Genomic DNA, 27,799 nt, shown 5'->3' on the forward strand with positions numbered 1-27,799 from the left:
GTGACATGGGCTACAAACGCAATCAGAAAGAAGAAAAGGAGTACTTGTGGCACCTTAGAGACTAACCAATTTATTAGAGCATAAGCTTTCGTGAGCTACAGCTCACTTCATCGGATGCATATCGTGGAAACTGCAGCAGGCTTTATATATACACAGAGAATATGAAACAATACCTCCTCCCACCCCACTGTCCTGCTGGTAATAGCTTATCTAAAGTGATCATCAGGTGGGCCATTTCCAGCACAAATCCAGGTTTTCTCACCCTCCACCCCCACACACAAATTCACTCTCCTGCTGGTGATAGCCCATCCAAAGTGACAACTCTTTACACAATGTGCATGACAATCAAGTTGGGCTATTTCCTGCACAAATCCAGGTTTTCTCACATCCCCCCCACCCCCATACACACACAAATTCACTCTCCTGCTGGTAATAGCTCATCCAAACTGACCACTCTTCAAGTTTAAATCCAAGTTAAACCAGAACATCTGGGGGGGGGTAGGGAAAAACAAGAGGAAACAGGCTACCTTGCATAATGACTTAGCCACTCCCAGTCTCTATTTAAGCCTAAATTAATAGTATCCAATTTGCAAATGAATTCCAATTCAGCAGTTTCTCGCTGGAGTCTGGATTTGAAGTTTTTTTGTTTTAAGATAGCGACCTTCATGTCTGTGATTGCGTGACCAGAGAGATTGAAGTGTATATGCCATATATGATATATGCCATCATGTGCCAGCAATGCCCCTCTGCCATGTACATTGGTCAAACTGGACAGTCTCTACGTAAAAGAATAAATGGACACAAATCAGATGTCAAGAATTATAACATTCATAAACCAGTCGGAGAACACTTCAATCTCTCTGGTCACGCAATCACAGACATGAAGGTCGCTATCTTAAAACAAAAAAACTTCAAATCCAGACTCCAGCGAGAAACTGCTGAATTGGAATTCATTTGCAAATTGGATACTATTAATTTAGGCTTAAATAGAGACTGGGAGTGGCTAAGTCATTATGCAAGGTAGCCTGTTTCCTCTTGTTTTTCCCTACCCCCCCCCCCCAGATGTTCTGGTTTAACTTGGATTTAAACTTGAAGAGTGGTCAGTTTGGATGAGCTATTACCAGCAGGAGAGTGAATTTGTGTGTGTGTATGGGGGTGGGGGGGATGTGAGAAAACCTGGATTTGTGCAGGAAATAGCCCAACTTGATTGTCATGCACATTGTGTAAAGAGTTGTCACTTTGGATGGGCTATCACCAGCAGGAGAGTGAATTTGTGTGTGGGGGTGGAGGGTGAGAAAACCTGGATTTGTGCTGGAAATGGCCCACCTGATGATCACTTTAGATAAGCTATTACCAGCAGGACAGTGGGGTGGGAGGAGGTATTGTTTCATATTCTCTGTGTATATATAAAGCCTGCTGCAGTTTCCACGATATGCATCTGAGGAAGTGAGCTGTAGCTCACGAAAGCTCATGCTCTAATAAATTGGTTAGTCTCTAAGGTGCCACAAGTCCTCCTTTTCTTTTTGCGAATACAGACTAACACGGCTGTTACTCTGAAACCAATCAGAAAGAAGGTATTCAAAGGTTTAACAAATGGGAGGGGGCATCAAAGACGCTCCTCACCTGGGGCGCCATGTGATCTAGGGCCAGCCCTGCACGCACACGCAATGACACATGCATGGACACACACTCACACACCCCAAGTCCCAAGGGCCCAGCAGTGCCCACTTGCCAGGACAGGGAGCGTCAGCCTTAGGCCTGCCCCCTGCAGCTGCCTGATACTCAGCCCAGCTGCACTATTGCTCCCCAGCTGGGCTGCGGGCATGTGCCCGGCTTTCTGGCTACCAGGGCTGCTAAGCCGGCAGCCAAGACTTCCTGCCCCTTCCCTCTCCCTAGGTCCCTCCCCTGGACCTGAGCAGCTGCAATACAGCCCTTCTCCAGGAGGGGACAGCATTGCTCAGGAGCCGGGGGGGCGGGGAGACAAGGCATGTTGGGGGGCAGCATTGGGGGGAAGGAGACAGGCGCAGAGGGGTGAGGAGATGCAGGGGAGGGAAAAGGCTGAGGCTGGGGGGAATAAGTGGGGAGTCAGGCCAGGGAAGTGGGGGAGATGGGGCTCTTTGTGGGGCTGCAGCAGGTGGGCTGGGGAGGGGGCTCTGCTCAGGTGTGGGGCTGGGAAGGGAGACCAGATGCCAACAGAAGAGTTCAGGGGACGCTTGACAGCAGCAAATACCCTTTGGGACAAAAGAGCTGGGGGGGCGACTTTGGCTGGGGAGTCAGATGCCATGGGGATGGGCAGCACATCCAAGCCCTAGCCAGGCAGACAGGCATGTGTAGGGATAAGATAAGATTCCTCACCCTGAGTGTAGAGATGAACCCCAAACCCAGGATTTAACCCCTCTAACTTTGGGGGGGATTCCGAGTTCCCAACTCCTCCTCTCCACCCCCAGTTCCAAATACCTCCCCCCGCCCACGGCAAGAGCTTTGGAACCCAGCGCTGGACTTTGCTCTCTGCCCTCCAGCAGCGACTGCCCCACAGCACTCCAGGCATCAGAGCCAGGAGTCAGGTGCTGGCAGGTACGGAAGCCTTTGCCATGTTGTGCAAGCGGCCCTGGGCCCATCTGATCCGCCCTCCTCAGTGGTTTTGTTACTTATTCCCCCTTTCTCCTCTGAGGCAGGAATTGTTTGATCTTGTTTGACAAGGAAGGAATTTCTGCTAGGAATGCAGTCTGGCAGCAAGGAGCCCAGCTGAGTCACCCAGGGCCTCCAGGCTCCTTCCCAGGAGGTTGGAAAAATGGCCCAGGATTCCTACCTGCTTGAGATTATTCTGCTTTGGCCTCCACCCCATAGCCACTGATCTGTTTAACCCCAGGTGGGGAATAAAGAGAAGTGAATTCAGCCTGGGAAATACCATCCACATTTTACAGGTGGGAAACTGAGGCATGAAGTAGTTAAGGACCTCACCCAGGAAGTCTATGGCAGAACAGGGAATCAAACCCTGGTCCCCAGAGCCCTGGCCCAGGGCTGTATCACAAGGCCATCCATTCTCCCCAGCCTGTTTGATGACTGAGACGGTGGGCCGGGCCCACTGGACCAAAAGGCCCCACACTCCTCAGGTGTGGGAGGGGCCACAGGACCCAGATGACAACTGAGCATGGGGGACAAAAAAAAAGTAGAGGGATGGGAGTGCAGGGAATAGGGTCAAAATGAGGGACCCAGAAGGGTACACCGAGCAGAGTGCCCGCTGCCCCGAAAGGGAGTCTGTGGACGCCACCCAGAGGAACTGTATGTGGACACATGCCTGGTAGAAGCCCCCAGTCACAGAGCTCTCCCCGACCCATTCCAGCTTTCTCCTGCTGGCTTGACGGACAGGGCCTCAGGAGACAGAAATCCCCTCTCTAGCCCCAGAACAAGCACAGCATGGGGATGGCCGGGGCAAGCTTTCCTCATCCCACCTGGCTCATTGCATGCAGACCACCCACCGGCCGCCGGCTCGGGCGTTTGCTGTTCGCACCCTAGAGCCAAGCGGCTCCATATCTCACTCCCCTGAGCTGGAAGCGCTGGTCCTAGGCGGCTCGGCGTCAGACTGGCTGGCTCGGTGCCCCCCTTGATGCAGCTCCAGACAGCTGGGAGACACCCCCGCGTTTTCAGCCCGGCACACGCAGGTGTGGGGGTTTATGCAACAAACGCACCACTGGCCACCTAGACAGATCCAGCCGACACCAGCTTTTGCTTGATAAGGGGCAGCAGCAGCTGCTTCTCAGCCAGCATGGCTGCAGGATCAGTGGGGGCCAGAGGCACAGGGCTCTGAGTTTGTGGGGGCTGAACTCCAACGGTCCCGTTGAACCCTACATTCCTTGCTCTGCGCTGTCTCCTTCCGGCATTCTCTGGTGGCAGCTGGGTCTACTGCAGCTGCTCCAGCCCTACCAGACCTTCAGTGGCAGCAGGTGGTGTTGCACCCCACAGTACATCAGTGGGGGCACTGGGTGGGCTTAGCCCCCAATGATCCTACAATCCACACTCCTCTGCCCAGTTTCCCATTTTAACCGACCAGAGACGCCCTTTCCACGCCGTGCACTGTGTATCTGGAGGGGTAGGTCGTTCTGCCTTGAGAACCTTCCAGGTAAAGAGGTCTTTTCCAGAACGGCAGGCTGGGAATCTAACTCCGCCCCCAAATCCCAGGCTCCACCCACAGCTAGATGTGGCTCCTGAGTGACATAGTTACACCAATATAGGTCTGCAGTGGAGACCTGGCCTAAGTCCCAGATTTCAGGGGTAGTTAGTTACCTACATATCCTTGCATAATGACAGGTTTCAGCGTAGCAGCCGTGTTAGTCTGTATTCGCAAAAAGAAAAGGAGGACTTGTGGCACCTTAGAGACTAACCAATTTATTTGAGCATGAGCTTTCGTGAGCTACAGCTCACTGCATCGGATGCATTTGAAGTGAGCTGTAGCTCACGAAAGCTTATGCTCAAATAAATTTGTTAGTCTCTAAGGTGCCACAAGTCCTCCTTTTCTTTTTGCTAAATATCCTTGAGGATCTGGGCCTAATTGACTTGCCAAGGTCACAGAGGCAGCGGTGGGAGTTGAAACCAGGTCTCGCTACAGGCAGGCTGGTACACTAACCCCTCCGCCACCCATCTTCTCCACTGAGCGATCTACGTCGGCAGGCCTGGCCTCTTGCCAACCGCTCTCTGGCTTCCCAATGGGAACCTGTCCCCAGGTCATGCTGTAGCAAGTCCACTCGCTGCCTCCCCACTAAGAAACCCACAGCCGGTCACGGTCCCAGTGCCGCCCGCCCCAGTGCTCCCCCTGGGGCACGGCCCGTCTGGTGTCCTCCAGCAGGAGCGAAGCTTGGCACGGTGCACAAGCCAAGCTGAGAACCACCTGACACCCTGCTTCCACCCACCCTGGCTCTGGAGCGACACGCTGGACAGGTTTTTCTTTGCACTTCTCGTCAGCAGCTCCATGCCCAATGACTGATCCCCGCCGGGGAGGGGCATCCCTCCAGTGCCCACTGTCCCAGCGGGTCCTGGCTGGCGGTGGATGTCACGTCAAGCTGGGGACTGCGCAATACAATGCAGCCAGTGTCCGGAAAAATCCGGGTGCTGGGAGGATGGACAGGCTGTATGTGTGGGTTGCCATGGCTGCTTCTGGGTGGGTTAGGGGGCGGAGGGTTGTTTATATGCCCCCGCTTGTCCCCACGCCTGCACAGGAGGGTGTTTATTTGGGAGTGGGACAGATGATACACGCCCACCAGTTGTGTGGACCTCAGCCGATCAGATTTCTTTAGTCCTGGCCACTCCCTGCATCAGCCGAGCACACACACTGGTCGGGTCATAGTGTGCACTGATCCGGACTCTGACTAGTGCGGCTTGGGGTAAGTGCAGCCTTGTCAGGTCTGTCTCAGTCTCTGAGAAATCCAGCTCTTCTGCTGTCCAGCTGAGCTGCAAACAAGGAGAGTCAGGACCCCTGGGTTCCTTTCCTGGGTCTAGGAGGGGAGTAAAGTCTAGTGGTTAGAGCAGGGGGCGGGGCGCGGGGGTCAGGACGCCTGGGTTCCCTTCCCAGCTCTGGAAGGAGAGTGTGTTCCAGTGGTGAGGGCAGGGGACTGGGAGTCAGGACTCCTGCGATCTAGTCTCAGCTCCCCCCGACTCCCACCATGGCCGTGGCCCACTCACTTTCCCCCTCCGCGCCCCAGTTCCCCCATCTGTGGAATGAGGATGATGCTAATTAACAGGGGTGGATCCGCAGCTGGTGATCAAGAGCATGTCCAGTACCTAGATCTCAATGGGGATTAGCTGGACAGACACATACATCTGCCGGCTTCCCACAGCGTGGATTAATTAATTAATAATCATTCTTAGCATTTCTATGGGGAGCTTAACTTCAATTAGTGCTTGAGATGCTGTGGGGAGATGGAGCCCCACTAACTGGCTAGGCTGCCTTACACTTTAGGGGGACTCCTGCTTTTTATGGCTGCCACCCCCAGGGCTTCAGACCAGTAAGGGATCCCTGAGTCCCAATGGGGCTGCAGGGAACAGGGAGAGGAGTACAAAGTGGGGGAGGAGCACTGGGCACGGAGAAGACGGAGCGCATGCCGCCCCCCCAATGCCGCAATCCCCAGGGCAACACTCCCCCGTGCGTGCTGTGAAAGGCTCTCCCATGCAAGGCTCCCCAGCGTACACCCCCCACCCCGTGCACCAGACTCCCTGCAGACCAGATTAGAATCTCAGCTCCCTGCTCGCAATAGACTAACTGAGTTAGTTCTGCCTGGCAGCTCGCTGGGCCGTGGTCACGAGCAAGCGCAGCCAGGAGGTGGAGGCGGGAGCCAGAGAAGGAAGCCATCTCCGGGCCCGGGGCAAAGGCTCCAGCTCCGTGCTAAAGGCCAGGCTGGGAGAGGCAACCTGCAAAAGGCTCCGGGCATCTCGAACTGTCTTTCCTCCCAAGATGTTTGAGTTCAAAAGCAACCCAGAGCCTCGAAACAGCCCAAATAAAAGCCCCCCGTGGCGCTCGCTTCCCCTTGGCGCCTGTCCAAGGCATAGGCTCTTCCAGCCTGTGTCACGGCCTGCGCCCTCCCATCCCCCAGCCTGGTGCGGTTTGAGAAAGAGGGGCTGGGGACGGGGACTGGAAAGCAAGAGGTTTGGGGAGGCTGTTGTGGAAAGTCTCTGGCTGCACTGACGAGCTGGTTGGATCTCCAGACAAAGCAGTCTCGCCTCACTCCAGACATGAGGCCTGGATTGCTAGCACGGGCCTCCTTAATTTCGCCCCTTTGGAGGTTGCTTGTAAAGCCCCATCTGCAATGAACAAATTCCCTTCAAAGGCCACCACCCCCGTCTGCCTGATGGCCAGCGCTCTGGGCTGACATGCCAGGGCCCTCCGCCGCTCAAAGCGGGAGCTGTGATGAATTGGGCGAAAGCACCAACGCTCTGTGGCTGCAGCTGTCACCACTCGCACCCTCCGCAGGTCAGCACAGAGAAGGACCCAGAACACACACTCATCGGTTAGGCTGGCAAAACTGGCTTCAGCAATGGATCCACGCTTTTTAGCTCAGGGAAAATCTCCCTGCAGGGAAGTGTGTCTAAGGGCAGATGTGTTCCAGCTGCAGACATGTGCAGGCCAGGTCCCCAGCTGTTGTCAATGAGCAGTGCTATGCTGAAATCAATGGAGCTCCAGACAATGACCGAGCTGTAGGACTCTGAACATTGGTGTGCCGGGCGCTGCCCAGACACAGAGCGACCGAGATCAGGACCCCGTCGCGCCGGGCGCTGCCCAGACACAGAGCGACCGAGATCGGGGCCCCGTCGTGCCGGGCGCTGCCCAGACACAGAGCGACCGAGATCGGGGCCCCGTCGTGCCGGGCGCTGTCCAGACACAGAGCGACCGAGATCAGGACCCCGTCATGCCAGGTGCTGCCCAGACACACCTGAAAGACAGTCCCCTGCAGGGTGCACAGACGTTTTGGGGAGCCTGAGACAAAATACGAAACAGAGGCTCCCCACCCTTCCAAAAATATTATCCCTGGGGGAAGGCCCTGGACTCGCCCAGCAGCGATGGCTCCTGTCCCACATGGCTGAGCCTGGCTCCCCACTCTGGGCATTGCAACCTAGTGCATGGGGTTGCAGCACCACTCCAGTTAGGGGGCCCTCTCAAATGGGAGGCCCAGGGCAAAGGGCCCCTTTTGCTCCCCCAGGCAGCCCTGAGTAGCTCACAGTCTAAATAGAGTAGGCAGCTAAGGATGGAAGGGGAAACTGAGGCACAGAACAGCCGCCAAGAGTCTTACAGCAGATAGTGGAATAGAACCCAGGTGTCCTGTCTCCCATGTGGCTCTCTGGCCAGTGCCTTACTCACTGGGGTACACTTAATCCCCTTCAGGGCAGTGCCGGGGGACACACCCCATGAGCAGGGGCACTATGCAGGGGAAGTTTGCTCTGCTGCTGCCCAAGCTGCGTGGATAAGGCAGCCTACATGGCTCCCAATTCCACCCCTGTGAGTTTGCACCTACCCCGCGGATCTCCGTCCTCCATCCCCGAGGGCCGCCAAAGGAGCAGGGCGCGTGCAGGAGGCCTGGACCGGGGTAGGGAACCAGCCCGCATACCTGAATCGGATTGGGCTTGAGGAAATCAGGCCTGTGACTGGGCCTGTTGATGGTGGCTGTTTTGGGATGCTGGGGGGATGGTTAAGTCTCCCTGTGGGGGCCTCACCTCCGCCTCTCTCTGCCTTTCAGAGCTGTCCAAAGACAAAGACAACGCCATGCTCCTGGGGGACGGGATGGACAGATGCTCCCTCGCCCATGAGATTCTCAGCCAGCTGCCCCTGGTCCAGCAGGTGACTGGTGCCAAGGAGCGTGGGAGGAGGGGGGCACCATGGGCATCCCTGCCCGGGGCATTGTGGGCATGGGTGGAAGGGTGTTTTGGGGCGTCTCTGCAGGCATCATGGGTATTTTAAGGATGTTCTTGGGCACCATGGTGAGCGTTTCACCCTAGCAAGTGGGGAGTGGTGAGCACTGTGAGAGGGTGATTTGGGTTTCCATTGGGTTAACCCCAGTGATAGCCAGTAGCATGGAGACCCACAGGTATGCCCCACTAACATCAAGTAGCAGAAAGTCCCACAGGTTACCCTCAATAATGGCAGAAGTCCCACAAGTTAATCCTAGTAATACCCAATGACAGTGAGTTCCAATAATATCCAGTATGAGGGATCCCATAGGTTAAATCATTTCCAGTAGCAGTGAATTCCATGAGTTAACTCTGATAATGATATCCAGTGGCAGGGAGTTCCACATGCTACCCTCAGTAATAGCCCACTGCAGTGAGTCCCACAGATTAACCCCAGTACTATCCAATGGCAGTGGGTCCCACAGGTTAAACTGAGTAATATCCAGATGCAGGGAGTCCCATGAATTAACTTCAATAATAACCCGGGGCAGTGAGGTCCCACGAGCTAATCATGTTAATATCTAGCAGCAGTGAATCCCCTGGGTTAACCCCACCAATAGCGAGTGACAGGGAGTCCCGCAGGCTCACCTCAACAATATCACACAGCAACAAGTTCCATATATGAATTTCAGTAACCACTACTTGCTTAACCGTCTCCACTCTTGCCATAGACAGCAGCCTGGGGGACCCTGGGCACCATCAAACCCTACCTGGGCTTTGACGTGGAGAGTGACGTGCAGCACCTCACAGAGGCCATCGTGGGCAATGGTAATGTGATCCCACTGTGGAGGGGTTGGGGGAGGGGATCCCAGCACCCAGCTGAATGGGTTCACACCCAGCTTCCCTGCCCGCTTGCTACAGGCGCTGACCATGGGGCCATCCTGGACGTGCTGACCAATCGGACCAGCGCCCAGAGGCAGCAGATCACCAAGGTGTTCCAGGCCCTCACCAAGCAGGTGATGGGAAGGGCCCAGGGGGTGGGGGGCACTGGGCTGGGCTCTCAGCAGCAGCGATGCTGTCTGCTTGGGGCCCATTTCAGGCACTGGAGTCTGGCTGCCCTGCAGAGAGATGCCGTAGTGCACAAGATGGGGACGTGTGCCGGGCGTTTGGCAACGCACCAGCCATGCGGAAGACAGGGCAGCCACTCAGTGGGCTCCTTTCTGTGTCCCCATGCTCCTTTGGGTTCAACCCCCACCCGGTCATATTAATAACCCAACACATCCTGGTTGCCGCTACGCTGCACAGTGGGCCACTGAGATCCTGACTGTGACTGTTCTGATCCTCCTATGGCCATAGCCCAGGCCCCAGCACTTGCGCCAACAGAGAATCCCCATTAGCTGTGGGCAGTATAGGGCTTATGCCACATTGCCGAATCTCTCCACTAGGGGGCAGCGGTGCATCCACAGACACTGGCCGCCTCATTACAACCTTTTCCCTTTCTCTAGAGGCTTCCATCTGAAACTCTGTGCAAATAATATTTATTAACCCTTGCAGCTCCCCTGTATGGGAGCCCTTATTCTCGCCACTTAACAAATGGGGAAACTGAGGCTGTGCTGAGGTTACACAGCGAGTCAGTGGCAGAACCGTGAATACAGCCTAGGAATCCTGACTTGCTGCCTCTTGCTCTACCCACTGGACCACACCCTCCCAGAACCCAGGAGTCCTGCCTTGTTTCATGCTCCAACTGCTAGACCAGCCCACTTGGGGTGACCATTCGCAGGGCCCTGAGGAAGGGAGCTGCCATGGGGTCCCCCAAATGCATGAAGCCTCCTGTCTCAGGGGAGTTGGGGCCTGGAGCTAGGCCACTGCTTGGCCCCAGCTCTGACCACTCCTGGGCTCTCTTCCAGGACCTGCTGAAATCCATGGAAGCGGCTCTGTCTGGGAACCTGGAGCGGGTCATCGTGGGGCTGCTGAAGCCACCGGCTCAGTACGATGCTCACGAGCTGAGGGCAGCCATGCAGGTACGGCCTGGGGACACAGCACCCCTTTGGGAGGCCAGTGGGGTGCACGCGGCCTATCAGCCCTGCTCCCGACTCTGCGCATGGCCGCGTCCAGCAGTGAGGGGCCCGCCAGAGAGACTACAAACACAGGTGGAAAATACCCAGAGGAAATTTGACAAATTCATCTGGTCAGTGGGAGGGGTTCAAGAGCAGGAAGGGTTGAGGAGGGGGCAGTGAGTGAGGGGCTTGCAAAGGGGATATAGCAGCAGAAAAACTCAAACGGATTTTGGACTGGCCAAGTCAAGGTTGGGATGTGATATTATCATATATAATATGTATTGTGTTTGTCAGGGTTCCTTCCCCACTCTGAACTCTAGGGTACAGATGTGGGGACCCACATGAAAGACTTCCTAAGCTTATTCTTACCTAGCTTAGGTTAAAACTTCCCCAAGGTACAAACTTTGCCTTGTCCTTGAACCGTATGCTGCCACCACCAAGCGTGTTAAACAAAGAACAGGGAAAGAGCCCACTTGGAGACGTCTTCCCCCAAAATATCCCCCCAAGCCCTACACACCCCCTTTCCTGGGGAGGCTTGAGAATAATATCCTAACCAATTGGTTACAAAATCATCAAAAACCCAAACCCCTGGATCTTGGAACAATGGAAAAATCAGTCAGGTTCTTAAAAGAAGGGTTTTATTAAAAAAAGAAAGGTAAAAATCATCTCTGTAAAATCAGGATGGAAAATACTTTACAGAGTATTCAGATTCAAAACACAGAGGCTCCCCCTCTGGGCAAAACCTTAAAGTTACAGAAAACAGGAATAAACCTCCCTCTTAACACAGGGGAAATTCACATAAAACAAAAGATAAACTAATCCGCCTTGCCTGGCTTACCTATGCTGGTTGCAATATTGGAGACTTGGATTAGGATGGGTTGGAGAAGATGGATTTCTGTCTGGCCTCTCTCAGTCCCAAGAGAGAACAACACATAAACAAAGGTTTCAGAGTAGCAGCCGTGTTAATCTGTATCCGCAAAAAGAAAAGGAGTACTTGTGGCACCTTAGAGACTAACCAATTTATTTGAGCATAAGCTTTCGTGGGCTACAGCTCACCTCATTGGATAAACAAAGAGCACAAACAAAACCCTCCCCTCCACCCCCCACCAAGATTTGAAAGTAACTTGTCTCCTTATTGGTCCTTTGGGTCAGGTGCCAGCCAGGTTAGCTGAGCTTCTTAACCCTTTACAGGTAACAGGATGTTGCCTCTGGCCAGGAGGGTTTTTATAGCACTGTATACAGAAAGGTGGTTACCCTTCCCTTTATATTTATGACAGTGGTAGAGGCCCCATGGTGCCAGGCGCAGCATAGACACAGACAGTCCCTGCCCCAAGCAGCTCACAGTCAGAACAGACCAGACGAAGAGTTGGAGAGGAAAGTGAGGCACTGTGAGGGGACAGGACTTGCCCAAGCTCACCCAGCTGGTCCGTGGGCATAGAACCCAGGTGTCCTGCCACTCTGGGGTGACACCTTGGAGGGAGGTCCGAGAAGAGCAGCACAAACAAGGAGGATGGCAGGAGCTGTACAGAGAGGTTAGAAGGGGGACGTGATAACAGGCGTCAAATGCCGTCCACGTCCCGAGGACTAGCTTGCCATAAAGCAGCATCACTGCCCATCCCCGCTCCTGGCTCAATGCTTCCCCTTTGGGCTGGCCCTCTCCACCCCCTATTCCAGTGAAGCCAGCAGTGGGCTTGTCCTCATCCCATGGCCATGCCAGCCACTCCCATGCCAGCCACTCCTGTACCGCTCTGTGCCCTTTGCTTTCTCAGGGCATGGGCACTGACGAAGATGCTTTGACCGAAATTCTCTCCACTCGATCCAACCAGCAGCTCAGAGAAATCCTGGCCTTTTACCAGCAAGGTAAAAGTGGGGGCGGGGAAGGCCAGGGGCTGTGAGGGGAGCCCCAGTTTAGTGCTGTCTGAGCCCTGGAGGAAGGGCCCTGCTACCCTGAGGACATTTGGATCCGTGTGTCTCTACAGCCAGCTGGGATTCCTTTTTCAATAAAAACGGGCCGGGGGGAGGGAGGGAATCATTTTGTCATCTATCAGCCAGGCTCCTTGCTTGAACTACATCTCCCATGATGCACCACACTCTCCCCTTTTCGTGAGGAAGGTGGTGCATCATGGGAATCACTGGCCATGATGCATCATGGGAAATGTAGTCCAGCCAGGGAGCCTAGCCCAAGAGAGGAAAATGGGGAGCATGAGGCACTGCAATAGCATTTCCTAATTGAAAGAGTTCAATTTTGGGGCATTCTGCTTTTCAATGAAAAATGAAACTTTTCTGTGGGGGAGTAGATATGTGTTGCGATTTTGTGTTTTTTAGTCAAAACCCCAATTTTCTGTCAAAAAACAGTTTCAATGAAAAATTTTGGACCAGTCCTATGTGGTCGCACATTAGGGTCGCTTTCTGTCCCCCCACCCCAAGGCTAGAGTATATATACAGGCTTCGGCAGCTAGCCTAGCAGGGGTGCTCCTTTAACTCAAGCAGAAGAGGTTGCTGCTTTTAAATCCAGGGGTCTCTTGGTTTGATCCCTGCATATATTCTAGCTGGCGGCCGTGTTACCCATGCAAGCCCACTGAGCTGAATTCCCCTTTAACCAGGGTGGTTTCTCTATCTCCAGATTTTAAAGCAGACCCTGAGAAGGACATAGCCTTGGAAACCAGCGGTTGGTTCAAGGAAATTCTCCTGGCGCTAGCAAAGGTAAAACTTTGTTTGGTTCCTTTTCTGCATGACCTGAATGGGCACGTACACTGGGGACCACTGCTCAGCTGCAGGAACCAGCAGAGCAAGGGTGGGGGGCCGAGCACGCACCCACCTGCTTTACCATCTCCAGCACTCCCTTCCCTCAGCATTTGTGGGCATCATGGTACATACAGCTACTGGGAAACAGACAAGCTTCCACCCCACTTGAGACCCAGCTTTGTTTCTGTTAATTACCAGACAGCCACTCTCTGCCTCCTCCACGCAGCCTACCCAACGGTCCTCTAGTGGCTGAATATTGTAACTGCGAGTGGACATCCTGTTAGGTGGGTTGTGGGGCGAGGGACTCCAGCTCTGACCACGTCACAAATCCATCTCTCCGGCCTTCTACCCTGCAGGGGAAGCGTGAGCGCGACACCGGGATCATCGACTATGCCCTGATACAGCAGGATGCCGAGGTGAACCTGGGGATGTGCTCAAGTGGGGGGGGGGTGAGTTGTTGAAATCCTCCTGCTGGACTGATTGGGGGGAGTTCCATGCCTCCCGGGGTCCCCAGGGATCCATGCTCAGAGAGAGGCATTGGGATGGGGTCCTTTGGGATGGCGTCAGCCTCTTGAGGCCAAGGAGCCGTGGCAGCAGTCAGTACTGCACCTTGCTGTACACCGGCCACAGGCCACAGTAGTGACACGATTGGCACCAATGGGCGGCTGCCCCCTGCCCATTGCACCTGTTCGTCCCCGTGCTTCTGGATCACGTGCCCCTTGCCTGCCTCAGGTCTGAGCTTCCCCAGCGAAGCCAAGCTCAGTGCACCTTTGCTCAGAGCTGCCTGGTTATGGCTCTGGAATAGATGCCCCCGGTCCCATCTTGCTGCATCCCCCAACCCAGAACACAGTGGGCTTAATTCCAGGCTAATGGGGAAGCCCTCTGGGGGGGAGTCACTTCTCGCAGCACCCACAGCCCATCACCACTCTCCTCCTCTTCCAGGCTCTTGCAGACCCAGGAGCCAGCAGTGAGGGGGCCGGTGAGAGGACATGGATAAGCATCTTCACGCAGCGAAGCCCTGAGCATCTCAGCAGAGGCAAGGCCCAGATGCCCTGCTGCAGGAACCTGGCGTCACTCACAGCTGGGAGCTGGCACAGGGAGTCGGGGCATTTCTCTCTCTGTGTCCATGTGGCCCGACCCAGGGGTACCCTGGAAATTTTGTCCACGGGCTGCCCCACCCCCTTGCAGGCACTCGCCACTAGTCCTGCAGGGACATGGCCTCCTGGAAGCAGGGTGCGGCTGGGCAGGACCCTGGGGGGAAGCCCTGGTACAGGAACCGGCCCCATAGCAGCAGGGGAGAAGGGGCAGTGGCCACCTCACTGTCCACTCAGGTTTGGACCTGCAGCCCCTCTGTCATGACAAGGGTGCTGGTCGGGCCAAGTCTGAGTGAGTGGTGTCATGATCTGACACATGGGGGTTCTATGCTGCTTAGGTCTCACCCATGGTCAGTGGGGTGGCCAGCACTGCACCCCCTTACCACTGCCATGGGGCTGGCTTCTGCACCCCGGCTCCCCATCGGGGGGCTGCCCGGCCTCCAGCGGCCCATTTCCCCTCTGCTCTGCCCCCAGGACTCGTTCAGCAACAGCCTGGAGACCTGCACAAGCATGGGAAGCTGCAGTGGGTACCCGCCCGGGGGAGCCGGCCAGGACGGGGGTGGCAGGCGCACACCATGTGAAAAATGTCTGCAGGCATCCTGGCCCCAGGGTAGATGGTGTCATGCGGGCAACGCTGTATTTCACCAGTGTTGCTTGTTTTGCTCGGCAGGGCAGGAGTGAACCCTACCCTAAGAGTGCAGTGTGGCAGGTCTGCGCAGCGTGTCCCTGCCCCAGGAGCGCTTTGCTGGTACGGCGCCCCGGGACAGCCCCCCGGCAAAGCACGCCACGTGCAGGCCAGGACTAACTCTCCCCTTTCCAACTCTGGTAGTGTTCAGTCAGTACCGGAAATCCCACGGGCTGGAGGTGGAGGAGACCATCTGCAAGCGCTTCCGGGGAGATGGCCAGATGGCTATGCTGGCCCTAGGTAAGCACTAACCTGGGCTGCAGTTGGGTCTGGGTCCCCTGAACCTGGGAGCGCCATCAGCCAAGTGCAGTTCAGAGGCAGAAGGGCCCAGGGGTTAGTGTGCCAACTGGGGGGTTGTGCTCTGCTAGGGACTCCCAGGGTGACCTTGGACCAGTCGCTCCATGCCTCAGTTTCCCATGGGGACCGTGGCATTTACCTGCCTCACAGCAGGTTGGATCAATCCGCTAAAGCCTGGGAAGTGCTCAGGGATGGCGGCCGGAGAGGTAGAAGAGAATATTTAGTGGGAGTCACTATTGCAGATTCCCTGTTTTCTGATGGCGTCATCCACGGGTGAGGGCCCCATTTATAAAGGGCTAATCCCTGGCGAATGGACGGGGGATGCACGGTGCAGACATGAGTAGTGGGTGGTGGGCGTGGCTTTGCGGCCATCAGAAGAAGGGAGCATAGATGGTTCTAAGGACCCCATTTGACTTCGTCTAGAGCACCCGATTGATTCACATAGGTTATACGTTCTGTGGGACAGGGACTGGATTTGTACAGTGCCTAGCGCAATGGGGGCCTGGGCCAAGCTACTCATTTATTTATTAACTCGTTATAAACAGACCCTGCAGCATCAAGTGAGAGCCAGGCTTTGGGCTCCACTCAAGGCCTCGAAGAACACGAGCATGCGCAGGGCAGTGGGCACGAAGGGTTCTGGGCTCGATAGGTGACTCGGGGCTGGCACCGAGCTGCCTGGCCTTGAGGGACAAGATGGGCGATCGCTGCCCCTGGGGCACCAGGACAAATGCCACCTCCTTGCTAAGGAGCATTGCCATCCGCTGGCCTCTCTGTGCAGCGAGTGCGGTGGGTCTCAGCGCAGTTCCTAGCAGGCCGGCGTTTGCCTGGCAGACGCCAACTGCAGCGTTGTCTCTAGCGAGCCCCTCGGGCTGGCAGCCCCCCCTGAGTGGCTGAGCACCGAAGGGGTTATGGGGGTGGAACCGCCTGCCCCGTCAGCTATGGGAGCATCCCCAGGAGGTGTGTACAGTACAGGGCTTATGACACTGAGTGGAGCAGTTCTGATTCCATCCATCAAAGTGCAGTGGTGCCCCGTGCATGCCAGCCAGCATGTGCCATGGCTTGAACCCTGGGCCCCCCCTCTCATTTCAGCCTCGGCGTGCAGGAACACCCCGCGCTACTTTGCCGAGAAGCTGCACCATGCCATGAAGGTGAGTCGCCTTCAACCCGTGCCAGTGAATCGGCGGTGTATGGGCCCAGCGGCCTTTTGGGGCAGCCCGGCAGTGATGTTCGGGCTGCAGGGGGTTCTGTTCATGCCGCATGGGTCAGGCAGGACCTTTAGCCATCGGGAGGGGGCCGATGCTGCATTAGTCTGCTTGCAGGGGGCAGTTACTGGGCTGTAGAAACCAATGGGGATACAGTGACCCCTACCACCAGAACTTGGGGCTCCACTTCCCATCTATCGGCGGCTGAAATTTCTCCATCTCCCAGCCTGAGCGGGCACCTCCTCTCTCCTCCCCTCCCCCACAGGGCCCCGGCACCGATGACAAAGTCCTGATCCGTGTCCTGGTCTCCCGCAGTGAAACCGACCTGCTGAGCATTCGTTCCGAGTTCAAGAAGTGCCATGGGAAGTCTCTGTACTCCTGTCTCCAGGTCAGCCTGCTGCGCCCGCCTGGGGGCAGAGACAGAGACAGAACCAACACCAGCATGCCCTAGAACCCAGGGGCATAGAGCCGCCAGGCCAAGCACCCCCCCGTGGTCCTGACTCCCACATTCCCTGCTCTACCCACTAGACCCCACTTTCCTCCCAGCACCAGGATTAGAACCCAGGAGTCCTGGCTCCCAGCCCCTTGCCTAGTGAGAGCAAGACCGGACCCTGCTCCTTGGAGTCAGGCATAGAATCTGGGCCCTCCACCACCAACTTTCCTGTCCTACCCACTAGACCGCGCTGCTTTCTTCCAGTGTTTGCTGTAAAGGTTTAGGTTGGGAAATGTCTCATTGCTCTCTCCTTTCCTTGCTCCAGGTGGAGACGAGAGGCGATTACCAGGCAGCCCTGCTAGCCTTGTGCAGGGCGGAAGACCTATAGGGCAGCTGCCAGCTTCGGAGAAACCCGCTGAGCCCATTGGCCTGCAGAAAACGGTGGGGAACAGTGCACCAGGGAGGGAGGGAAGCATGAGTCCGCCCAGTGGCATCGGGTTCATTCCTTTTATCACGTTCACTCATTTTATCATGGAAACAGCCATGAGCCGCACTCAGCAGGGTGCATCTACGCTGCAACCGGGGTATGTGATCGCATCCCCGAGTCTTGAATAACAAGAGCAGGGATGGGGGGCTGCCCGGGCAAGCCCTGCCCTCCCAGAACCCTGGGTATTTAGTTGAGCGGCCTCCGCTCATGCAGTGTTTCAACAGGTGCGCGCATCACTGCTGTTGTTGTTGGAGCGAGCTGGCTAGATCCCCGCTGCACGCTCTGCAATCACACTTCCCCAGGGCAGGGCAGACCATTTTTAAATCAAGGTTGGAGGTTTTGCTAAACGTTCTGCCCTAGGAATTGTTTCGGGGCAGGTCTCTGGCCTGCACAATCCAGGAGGTCAGTCTAGATGATCACAATGGTCCCTTCTGGCCTTGGACTCTAGAAATACCAGGACCTGCAGCCGTCCCGGAGCTGAGAAATCAGGAGTGCTGCCAATTCTTGCGATGTTCTTGAAGTCCCAGCTCCAGGAGTCATGTGATTCTGGGGGAACGTTAGCTTGCATTTTCAAAAAAGGCTTCGTCCACATGGGAAAGTTTTCCAGTATGTTGTTTTTAAACTGATATAGTTATACTGGTATAACCTCCTCCATGGACACGCCTATCCTGGTGCAAGAGGGCCATTTAGCTACGTCACTTGGGAAAGGGTTTAAGTGAAATCCAATACACACCCCCGTCCTACTGAAATAAGAGGGGCCACACCCGGGGTTACCCCAGTATTTCTCTCTCTGGCTAATTATAATACCTAGCTCTGATATTGTGCTTTTGTTCAGCAGAGTGCAAAGTGTTTTCTAACAGAGGGCAGTGTTCCTATCCCAATTTTACAAATGGGGCAACTGAGGCACAGAGCAGGCGGTGACTTGCCCAAGGTCACCCAGCAGGCCAGAGCTGCCATGTCCTCCCAGTCCAGCACTCCAGCTACTAAAACACTGCTGTGTAGACACACTCTCAATTTTTAGCCCTTGGGCTGGTGGAAAGAAGCTTGAGAATGTGACCTCAGGGCAACCCTCAAGGTTCAGAAACCGGGAGCTGGGGAACAGGGAGCCAGACTCCAAATTTATTATTTTTCAACAATCTCATGATTCTTCAGCCATGCTTGTGATATTTGCAGGCCTGATACCTGGTGTTTGATCCCTTGACTTTGGCAACAGAGAGTCAGGAAAATTGGTTTTGGCTCCGGCTTGGCCACTATTAAAATTTCGACCTTCATAACTGTCAATCAGGAGGTGATTTTTTTTAACCAGTATAGTCAGACCAATGGGTCAAATCGCACTGTGTATACCAGTATAAAAGTACCTTATACTGGTACGGCTGATTCCCCTTCCCCTATAGAACCAGCTATGCTGGCATAATGCACCTCTCTCCTCATATAACTGCATCCCCACTAGGGCCATGCCTACCCTGTAGATCAATGGCTCTCAACTTTTCCAGACGACTGTACCCCTTTCAGGAGTCTGATTTGTCTTGTGTACCTTCACTTTTGCTTACAAAACCAGACATAAAAATACAGTTCTGGAAGTTCTCTGCATAGCGCTGGTTGAGAACCATTGCTATAGCCTTCTGCCAGCATCTAGCTGAGATCTAAACAGCTGAGAGCTGCCCCTTTAAGGCCAGGGCTACCCCGACCTCGGCTGGTATAGCTATGGCAGCCAGTAGCATCATCCCCGAGCTACAGTGTTATACCCCCACTGTAGACACAGTTATACGAGCGTTGCTCGTTTCGCTGGGCGGGGCCAGTAAAAGTGCGGTTTTGCCAGTGTAAGCTGCGTCCGCACTAAGCGTGCTTTGCTGTTCTATCACTGTAGTGTAGGGTCAAGCAGGGCCCTGGCTGCAGTGGGGGTTGGCTGCTTTAATTATACCAGGCTGTCGTTCAAAGTGGCACAACTTTCTAGCAGAGACACTTGTGCCTATCTGGCCCCACTCACGGTGGTGTGGACTCAGAGTGCCTCGGAGGCAGGGCCGTGCTGTTATCCCCCTCGCGTGGATGGGGAGCCGGCGCTCACAAAAGTGACGAGATTGGCCCAAGGCCATGCGGGGAGGCTGGGGGTTCTGGTAGGACTGAACGCTGCTAGAATCGAGCACTCGCCATGTTCGTTTCCTGGAAAGAAGCCGATGGGAGGCCCTGCGGCTCTGCTGAACTGAATCACTCCGCCAAAATGAAACACGCATCATTTAAAAAAATAAATGATGAAACCCTTGGTTATGGAAAGAATGAAGCAACCGTCCCCTTTAATTTTCTCAGCCCAGAGGTGGCATGGTGCAGGGTGACCAAGGATCCAGTGGTGGAGTCAGGAAGAGAACCCAGGAGTCCTGACTCCCAGGCCTTCTCCTCACCCCACGTCCCTCCCCAGAGCTGGAAACGCAACCCAGGTGTCCTGCCTCCCAGGGGTCAGTTGCTCAGTGACACCTAAAATGGTCCACTGTTGCTGCAGTACCATAAACAGCGACTTTTTAAATTCACCCTTTGCTGGCAACGGAGACTAACGAGAGAAGCAGCGGCTCCCGCAGGGTGACTGACAGGCTGGCAAAGGGGGCCTCAGAAAAGTTAGAAGAAAGAAACACAAATTGGATTCCTGGCTCACTGCTCAAATCATGTCAGTTTCCCACACCAATGCGGTCATAAATATGAAAGGAAGGGTAACCACCTTTCTGTATACAGTGCTATAAAATCCCTCCTGGCCAGAGGCAACATCCTGTTACCTGTAAAGGTTAAGAAGCTCAGGTAACCTGGTCGGCACCTGACCCAAAGTGACCAATGAGGGGACAAGATACTTTCAAATCTGGAGCAGGTGGGGGGGGGGGAAGGCTTTTGTCTGTCTGTGTGATACCTTTGCAGGGAACAGATCAAGGATGCAAGCCCTCCAACTCTTGTAAAATTAGTAAGTAATCTAGCTAGAACATGCTTTAGGTTTTTTTTGTTTTGGCTTGTGAAATTCACTGTGCTGGAGGAAATGCGTATTCCTGTTTTTGTGTCTTTTTGTAACTTAAGGTTTTGCCAAGAGGGATTCTCTATGTTTTGAATCTGACTGCCTGTAAGATTATCTTCCATTCTGATCTCACAAAGTTGTTCTCTTATCTTTTTTTGTTCTTCTGATAAAGTTCTGTTTTTTTAAGAATCTGATTGGGGTTTTCGGGTCTTAAAAATCCAAGGCTGGTTTGTGCTCATCTTGTTTATTCTCAAGCCTCCCCAGGAAAGGGGGTGTAAGGGCGTGGGGGGATATTTTGGGGAAACAGGAACTCCAAGTGGTCCTTTCCCTGTTCTTTGTCTAAATCACTTGGCGGTGGCAGCATACTGTTCAAAGATAAGGCGAAATTTGTGCCTTGGGAAAGTTTTTAACCTAAGATGGTAAAAATAAGCTTAAGGGGTTTTTCATGCAGGTCCCCCCATCTGTACCCTAGAGTTCAGAGTGGGGAGGGAACCCTGACAGGTGCTGTGTGGGCCTGGCTGAGGTTAGGACCCAGTGAGGTTGTGCTATGGAGGTGCAGCATTTTTAGGCTCCTAGATTGGAACAAACCGAATGAAGGCTTGTCTGCACTCAAAAGTTAAGTCAGATTAAGGTAGGGCATGAATTTAAATTGCAGTGGTTATTCCCGAATAGAGACACTAATTCTGTCAGAAGAGTGCCTTATTTCCTTTGTAGCTTAATCCAGATTAAACTACAGCAGAACAAATTCCCTCAATCCAGACTCAGTGTCCACACAGGATGCTAATCAGGTACAGCTATTCCAGAGTAACTCCACAGGTGGACAAGCCCAGGCACCAAAACTGGGGAGCGGACAGGGAAGGGGGAGGATGGGCTTGGTCCTGACCCAGAACACGCTCTTCTGCCAGTGACCGGCAGGAAGGGAGGTTGTCGAGTCTCAGTCATCTCCAAGGGTGGCCGCATCCCCCAAAGACACTGCAGGTAGCCTGTTCTGGAGGCCCCAATGGTTGGAAGGAAAAGGCAGCTGGCCTCGAGACGTGCTTTGGGCATGGAGGAGACCTCGGGGACTTTCACTTTTTAGTCTCCGTTGCCACCAAAACAACAACAAAAAACCTGACAGTCTTCACTGTTTATGTAGGACCGACCTAAAAACACTATGCCTGACTTGCAGAAGAGCAACTCCCACTGGACTTTAATTGGACTTGGAGTGGGGGGGCCTTCAGGCCCCTGGGAAAGTCAGGCCCCCCAACACTCTAAGCTCCTGGGTACTGGAGCAGCTACACAAGCCTCAGTCCTGGGACAGTTACCAGCAATGCCCCCCATGAATTAAAAACCACCATGAGTGATGCTGTGTTCTTTGCAAGAGGCAAAATGCCCCCCCTCCCCATGCTGGATGGACAAAAAGATGGACATTCCCGGGGCGGGAGACAAACACCCAGCAGACTGCAGCCCAAGGGCTGGATCGAACAGACAAGCCCCAGAGACTGACATACAGAAAGTCGTCAGACCAGTCCTAGGGAGACAGATGCCCCATGAGCACATAGGAACAAGCCCCCAGCCCTAGAGACACCCCCCCCCCAACCATCACACCAGTACCCTAGGGAAAGACACTTTTATTTCCAAACGTCTAAGGCAGTGTTACAAATAACGGAGAGTAGAAAAGAGACTAAAACTCCTCAAGCCTGAGAGCGTAAGAGCAGGGGGACAGAGCCCAGCCCCCTGGGAAGGCAAGTGCCCAGGTGCTTACCACAGAAGGTTCGTTAGTGTCCTGAAAGTTTGATCCTGATCCCATTCAATCCACGGGGTGGAGGCGGGGGACGTCACAGGATGAGGAGTGGGGCAGGGTTAACTAACCCATGGGAGCCACCCTGATCCCAGGTCCTAAACGTGCCCCTCCCCACTGCAGCTTTTCTGGGGAGGAGGCTGTCTGGAAGAGGAATTGGGCAGAACCAGCAAAGGACAGGAACAGGAGATGCCATTCCTGTGGGCTCGGCCGCTGCTGATCTGGAACGGCCAGCGAGCATCTCGGTCCTGGCGCTGGGCTCCCTGCCTCTCCTAGGGGCAGGCAGCACCCCCTCTGCCCCGGCCAGCACTGGGATCCAGCCTGCAGTCACCTGGGAGCCGGCGGAACCGCGCTCCCCCCCACTCGAGCTGCAAGTCCCGCTGGCTCCTGCGTCACTCGGCGTCTTGCGAGCAGGAGAAGGGGCTCCGAGTACCTCCCCTGACCCAACTAGGTGGCTGCTGATGCCAACGGGGTGCGATAACCACCATCCCGCCTCGGGTTGTTTTCCACAGGGTCTGGTTTAAACCCTCCCTGCTGGAGGGAGGACGGTGCCATGGCAGACAGGGCTAAGGGAAAGCTTTGTCCCAGCAGGGAATTTACATCCAAACCTTCCCCCTACTCCTACGCTCTGGGCGCTTTACTCTGCAAATTATTTCAATGCACCCTGAAAACGCACTTCCTGCAGCTCGGATCGCGTCATTGGGCTGGAGAGAGTTTGGACCCGACAGATCCCCTCCCCCTGCAATCCACTTGCCCCCCGAGCCACCGCTGGCTCTGCCTCCGTGCCAATGCTGCCTTAGTTAATTAGAGCCGATGGCCTTGCCCGCTGAATTCCCAGCAGGACCGCTGAGTGCAGGATCGGGCCCACCCAAGGGGAGACTACACAGGAGGGGGCAGGGGGGAAATTCTGCACTCGCCCAGCCATGAGAATCGAATCAAGGAGGCAGCAACTCATTGGCTAGCACCCTGGGGACCTTCTGCATCCTCCTGTCTGCGTCAAGGCCTTGCAGAGCATCTCTTGGCCCTCCGGCAGGAGGGGGACACACGGGCGTCCCGCCAGCTTTGTAAGTGCACCCCCTGCCCCAGAGACCCTGCACAGGCCGTTGCTCCTTAGTTGCACTGGATTCACGAGAGGCACCGGGCAGCTGCCTGGGACACTCGGTGGGTTAGCTGCCCCCGCTCGAGGGAGGCTGGCAGCTGCTGCTTCGTGCCTGTTAAATAAGCCTCTGTGTTTTCACAGCATCACAGCTGCTTCTATCTGTGGATCCCAAAGCATGTGAGGAAGGAGTGGGTGAACTGGTACCATCACCCCCTTTTCTCCCCTCTGCCCCTGCTATATCCGATGGAGAAATGGAGGAACAGGGTAGGGAAGCAACTTGCCCCAGCATCCCACAGCGAGTCAGGGTGAGAGCTGGGAATGGAACCCAGGAGTCCTGGCTCCAAGTCCCCACCAGCTCTAATCACTGATCCCACTCCCCCCCCAGAGCTGGGAAGAGAACCCAGGAGTCCTGGCTCACACTCATACCCCCACCCTCTGCTAAGCTCTAGATCCTACTCTGCTCCCAGAGCTGGGACTGGAACCCAGGAGTCCGGGCTCTGATCACTGAACTCTCTGCCTCTGGAAGAGGAGAGCACTCGGTATCTTTGGGGAGAGCTCAGAGGTACGAGGTACAGTTGAGGGCGTCAGGGGTGAGGAGAAACTGCAGCCAATGCACAGCCCGGCTGGACTCCGCCCTGCACGGTCCCTCCCGCGCTGCGATGCGCAGGCCTGGGAGATGCCAGCAGCACGGAACGAGGTTTCACCCCCGCAGCGCGGGAGCCAGGGCTGGGTTCTTCGGGAAGCGGGTCCCGTGCTGGGGAGGGCGGGGGCCAGGGGAAGCGGAGGCGAGGCGAGCCCCACCGGGGCTGTTGTCTGGGAGTCTTCACGGTGACGCGGCAGGACCATGGGAGGGCGAGGGGTCCGAAAGCAGCAGGCAGGGGGGCGAGCGGCTCTAGAGCAGGACACAGTCCGACTCCTGCTTATGTCTGTGCCTGCGTTCCCCGGCCGGCCGGCCGGCCGGCTGAGCTCTCCCCTGAAACCAAGGAGACAAAAAAGCAGCTGCTACCTTCAGCGATCTCAGGGTGCTTTTCAGACCAGTCCCATTCCCCCCCCTCGCCCCCCGCCCCAATATCCTCTCCTAGGAGGAGGCGATGGAAGCAAAGAGAGGGGGAGTGACTTGGCACGTGGCCTTGGCGCAGCCAGGGTTGGAACCTGGGGGTCCTGGGGCCAACCCCCTCTCTAATCATTAGGCAATACTCCTCCCAGAGCTAGGCATCTGAGTCAATGGGCCCCAGTTTCCAGGTCTCTCCCCTGGCACCCTCCACAGGCTTGGGAACAGAAGCCAGGTGCCCGGCCTCACTTCCAGGCTCCAGTCGCTGTCCTGAGAGATGCAGCTGCTGCAGGAGAGGTTTTGGAGTTCGATTCCCATGCAAAGCCACAGATCCCTGATCCGCCCGCTGCCACGGAGCAAAGGCCTGCGGGCCGTGGCTAAGCCGTGGTGAGGAGGAGACAGAACTGCACAGGACAAAGTCGCTGTCCCAGCGCCACCGAGAGTGACCGGCACGTCAGCCCCACACAAGGGGGAAGACTGGCCTGACCAGAAGAGGGATGCTCGGGCTGAGCTGGGCAACTCCTGGGTGGGAGGGTTAAAGGGAGGCTGGAATGGACCCACCCTGCCCCACCACGCACGGGGCACGGGTTTGAGTTTCCCTCGCCCTAGGCGGGTGCGACCCCCACAGCACCCCCTGCTGGCTGGTCTCGGAGCAGCGCTGACAGGCTCTCCAGGATCCCGGAGGAAGCAAGGTCCTCATGGCAGGGGAGTGGGAGGGGGCTGCAACGTGTTCTGGGAGGGAGGCCAGGGCCCATTACCTGCGCGGGAGGCGCTGCTGGCTGCTGGTGCTGCTGGTATTCCTCTTGCTGCAGCTGGCGTGCAAGCTCTAGGTCGCTCAGGGCAGAGGGGCCCTGCTGCTGTTGCTGCAAGGACAGGGCGATCATGTAGTCCTGGGGGCAAGGGGGGGTGGTGGGGAGAGACGTGGTCAGTGCTGGGACTCCCAGGGAGCGAGACACACGGAAGAAGAGATCTCATACCCCAGAGGGTCCCGAAGCCCGACACTAATTGTGCACATACAGGATCACTCGCCCAGCACTGGGACGCGGCCACCTCTGGGGAGCAACGCCGCAACCATTTAACGACGGCGCTGCAAAACGCTTGGGGGCAGGAACGAGAGACAAGTCGCTGAAGGGGTACATCAGTCTCAACAGGCCTCTGCACGAATTCACTTAGCAGTGATTATCGGGGGGCGGGGGGGGAGGTTTGGAAGGCTCGGGGGCTCTGGGCTCGGTCACCTGTCCACAGTGACCCCCCTGCCCAGAGGTTCTATCACCCTCGCTCTATGGGGTGTGTGGGGGGGAACGGAAGCTCAGAGGGGTTATGAGACTCAGAGCCACCCAGAGAGACCCTGAGCTCCTATCTCCCTCACTGACCTCCCAGGAGGCCTGGCTCCCAGCGTCACCCTGCTCTAACCACTAGACTACATTGCCCTAAAGATAAGGATCCTGCTACAGTAGATACCGATTCCTGGAGGTGATACATTTCAGTCAGAAGAGCAGGGGAGCTACAAATTCCATTCTCTAGGCCACATATCCTGTCTGGAGCTGGAAAGAGAACCCAGGAGTCCCAGCTCCCAGTCCCCTTTGCTGTAACTACTAGGCCACATTCCCCTCCTCTAGCTGGAAAGGAACCCAGGAGTCCTGAAGCCCAGCCCCCTCTGCTCGAACCGCTCAGATATGCTACTGTAACTAACCACCTCCCAGCACAGTCGGGCCTCTGCTGAGCCATTTGTTTCCTACCTGGTCCACCTGCCTCTGCTCCTGGGGGGAGCTGCCGGCCGCCTCCTTCCCCAGGGTGTGGCTCAGGTGGAACTCGGCGTCACAGAAGCAGCTGTCCCCATCCACGTTGTGCAGGCTCTCCCAGGTCACCTTCTCCTCCTGCAGGAAGCCCTGGTCCGTGACCAGCAGGTACAGGTGGCCCTGTGGAGAGATGAGTAAGAATCATAGAATCATAGAATATCAGGGTTGGAAGGGACCCCAGAAGGTCATCCAGTCCAACCCCCTGCTCGAAGCAGGACCAATTCCCAGTTAAATCATCCCAGCCAGGGCTTTGTCAAGCCTGACCTTAAAAACCTCTAAGGAAGGAGATTCTACCACCTCCCTAGGTAACGCATTCCAGTGTTTCACCACCCTCTTAGTGAAAAAGTTTTTCCTAATATCCAATCTAAACCTCCCCCACTGCAACTTGAGACCATTACTCCTCGTTCTGTCATCTGCTACCATTGAGAACAGTCTAGAGCCATCCTCTTTGGAACCCCCTTTCAGGTAGTTGAAAGCAGCTATCAAATCCCCCCTCATTCTTCTCTTCTGCAGGCTAAACAATCCCAGCTCCCTCAGCCTCTCCTCATAACTCATGTGTTCCAGACCCCTAATCATTTTTGTTGCCCTTCGCTGGACTCTCTCCAATTTATCCACATCCTTCTTGAAGTGTGGGGCCCAAAACTGCACACAGTACTCCAGATGAGGCCTCACCAATGTCGAATAGAGGGGAACGATCACGTCCCTCGATCTGCTCGCTATGCCCCTACTTATACATCCCAAAATGCCATTGGCCTTCTTGGCAACAAGGGCACACTGCTGACTCATATCCAGCTTCTCGTCCACTGTCACCCCTAGGTCCTTTTCTGCAGAACTGCTGCCTAGCCATTCGGTCCCTAGTCTGTAGCTGTGCATTGGGTTCTTCCGTCCTAAGTGCAGGACCCTGCACTTATCCTTATTGAACCTCATCAGATTCCTTTTGGCCCAATCTTCCAATTGGTCTAGGTCCTTCTGTATCCTATCCCTCCCCTCCAGCGTATCTACCACTCCTCCCAGTTTAGTATCATCCGCAAATTTGCTGAGAGTGCAGTCCACACCATCCTCCAGATCATTTATGAAGATATTGAATAAAACCGGCCCCAGGACCGACCCTTGGGGCACTCCACTTGATACCGGCTGCCAACTAGACATGGAGCCATTGATCACTACCCGTTGAGCCCGACAATTTAGCCAGCTTTCTACCCACCTTATAGTGCATTCATCCAGCCCATACTTCCTTAACTTGCTGACAAGAATACTATGGGAGACCGTGTCAAAAGCTTTGCTAAAGTCAAGAAACAATACATCCACTGCTTTCCCTTCATCCACAGAACCAGTAATCTCATCATAAAAGGCGATTAGATTAGTCAGGCATGACCTTCCCTTGGTGAATCCATGCTGGCTGTTCCTGATCACTTTCCTCTCATGCAAGTGCTTCAGGATTGATTCTTTGAGGACCTGCTCCATGATTTTTCCAGGGACTGAGGTGAGGCTGACTGGCCTGTAGTTCCCAGGATCTTCCTTCTTCCCTTTTTTAAAGATTGGCACTACATTAGCCTTTTTCCAGTCATCCGGGACTTCCCCGGTTCGCCACGAGTTTTCAAAGATAATGGCCAGTGGCTCTGCAATCACAGCCGCCAATTCCTTCAGCACTCTCGGATGCAACTCGTCCGGCCCCATGGACTTGTGCACGTCCAGCTTTTCTAAATAG

At 55.3% G+C, this 27,799-nt stretch overlaps 2 protein-coding genes across 12 annotated transcripts in view; one reads left to right on the forward strand and one right to left on the reverse strand.

Moving 5' to 3' along the window:
• Window positions 1–5,223: 5,223 nt before the first annotated feature.
• ANXA9 (annexin A9) lies at window positions 5,224–20,531 on the forward strand. Of its 3 annotated transcripts, XM_073323043.1 has the most exons (14): window positions 5,224–5,378; window positions 6,819–6,961; window positions 8,223–8,323; window positions 9,105–9,201; window positions 9,295–9,389; window positions 10,281–10,394; window positions 12,200–12,290; window positions 13,054–13,133; window positions 13,532–13,591; window positions 14,118–14,211; window positions 15,099–15,194; window positions 16,341–16,399; window positions 16,719–16,841; window positions 17,212–20,531. In XM_073323043.1, exons 2-14 carry the CDS (start codon window positions 6,862–6,864, stop codon window positions 17,272–17,274), a joined length of 1,173 nt encoding a protein of 390 aa, XP_073179144.1. In that variant the 5' UTR covers window positions 5,224–5,378; window positions 6,819–6,861; the 3' UTR covers window positions 17,275–20,531. The 3 variants fall into 3 exon arrangements, with proteins under 3 accessions (XP_073179144.1, XP_073179146.1, XP_073179145.1); XM_073323045.1 differs by lacking the exon at window positions 16,719–16,841; XM_073323044.1 differs by lacking the exons at window positions 5,224–5,378; window positions 6,819–6,961 and adding an exon at window positions 6,981–7,404.
• A 1,424-nt stretch (window positions 20,532–21,955) lies between these two features.
• The window catches only part of MINDY1 (MINDY lysine 48 deubiquitinase 1), a 28,294-nt gene continuing 22,450 nt past the window's right edge, over window positions 21,956–27,799 (reverse strand). For 8 of the 9 annotated variants that reach the window (XM_073322518.1, XM_073322516.1, XM_073322509.1 and 5 more), the window contains 3 exons: window positions 26,032–26,211; window positions 25,051–25,182; window positions 21,956–24,214 (listed from right to left, as the gene is read on the reverse strand). In XM_073322518.1, the coding sequence (XP_073178619.1) occupies window positions 24,134–24,214; window positions 25,051–25,182; window positions 26,032–26,211 (393 nt within the window). In that variant the 3' untranslated portion in view covers window positions 21,956–24,133. The remainder of the gene's footprint in view (window positions 24,215–25,050; window positions 25,183–26,031; window positions 26,212–27,799) is intronic. The other variant, XM_073322517.1, reaches the window with a different exon arrangement.

The sequence above is a fragment of the Lepidochelys kempii genome, chromosome 24 (genome assembly GCF_965140265.1).
Source record: "Lepidochelys kempii isolate rLepKem1 chromosome 24, rLepKem1.hap2, whole genome shotgun sequence".
Lineage (NCBI taxonomy): Eukaryota > Metazoa > Chordata > Testudines > Cheloniidae > Lepidochelys > Lepidochelys kempii.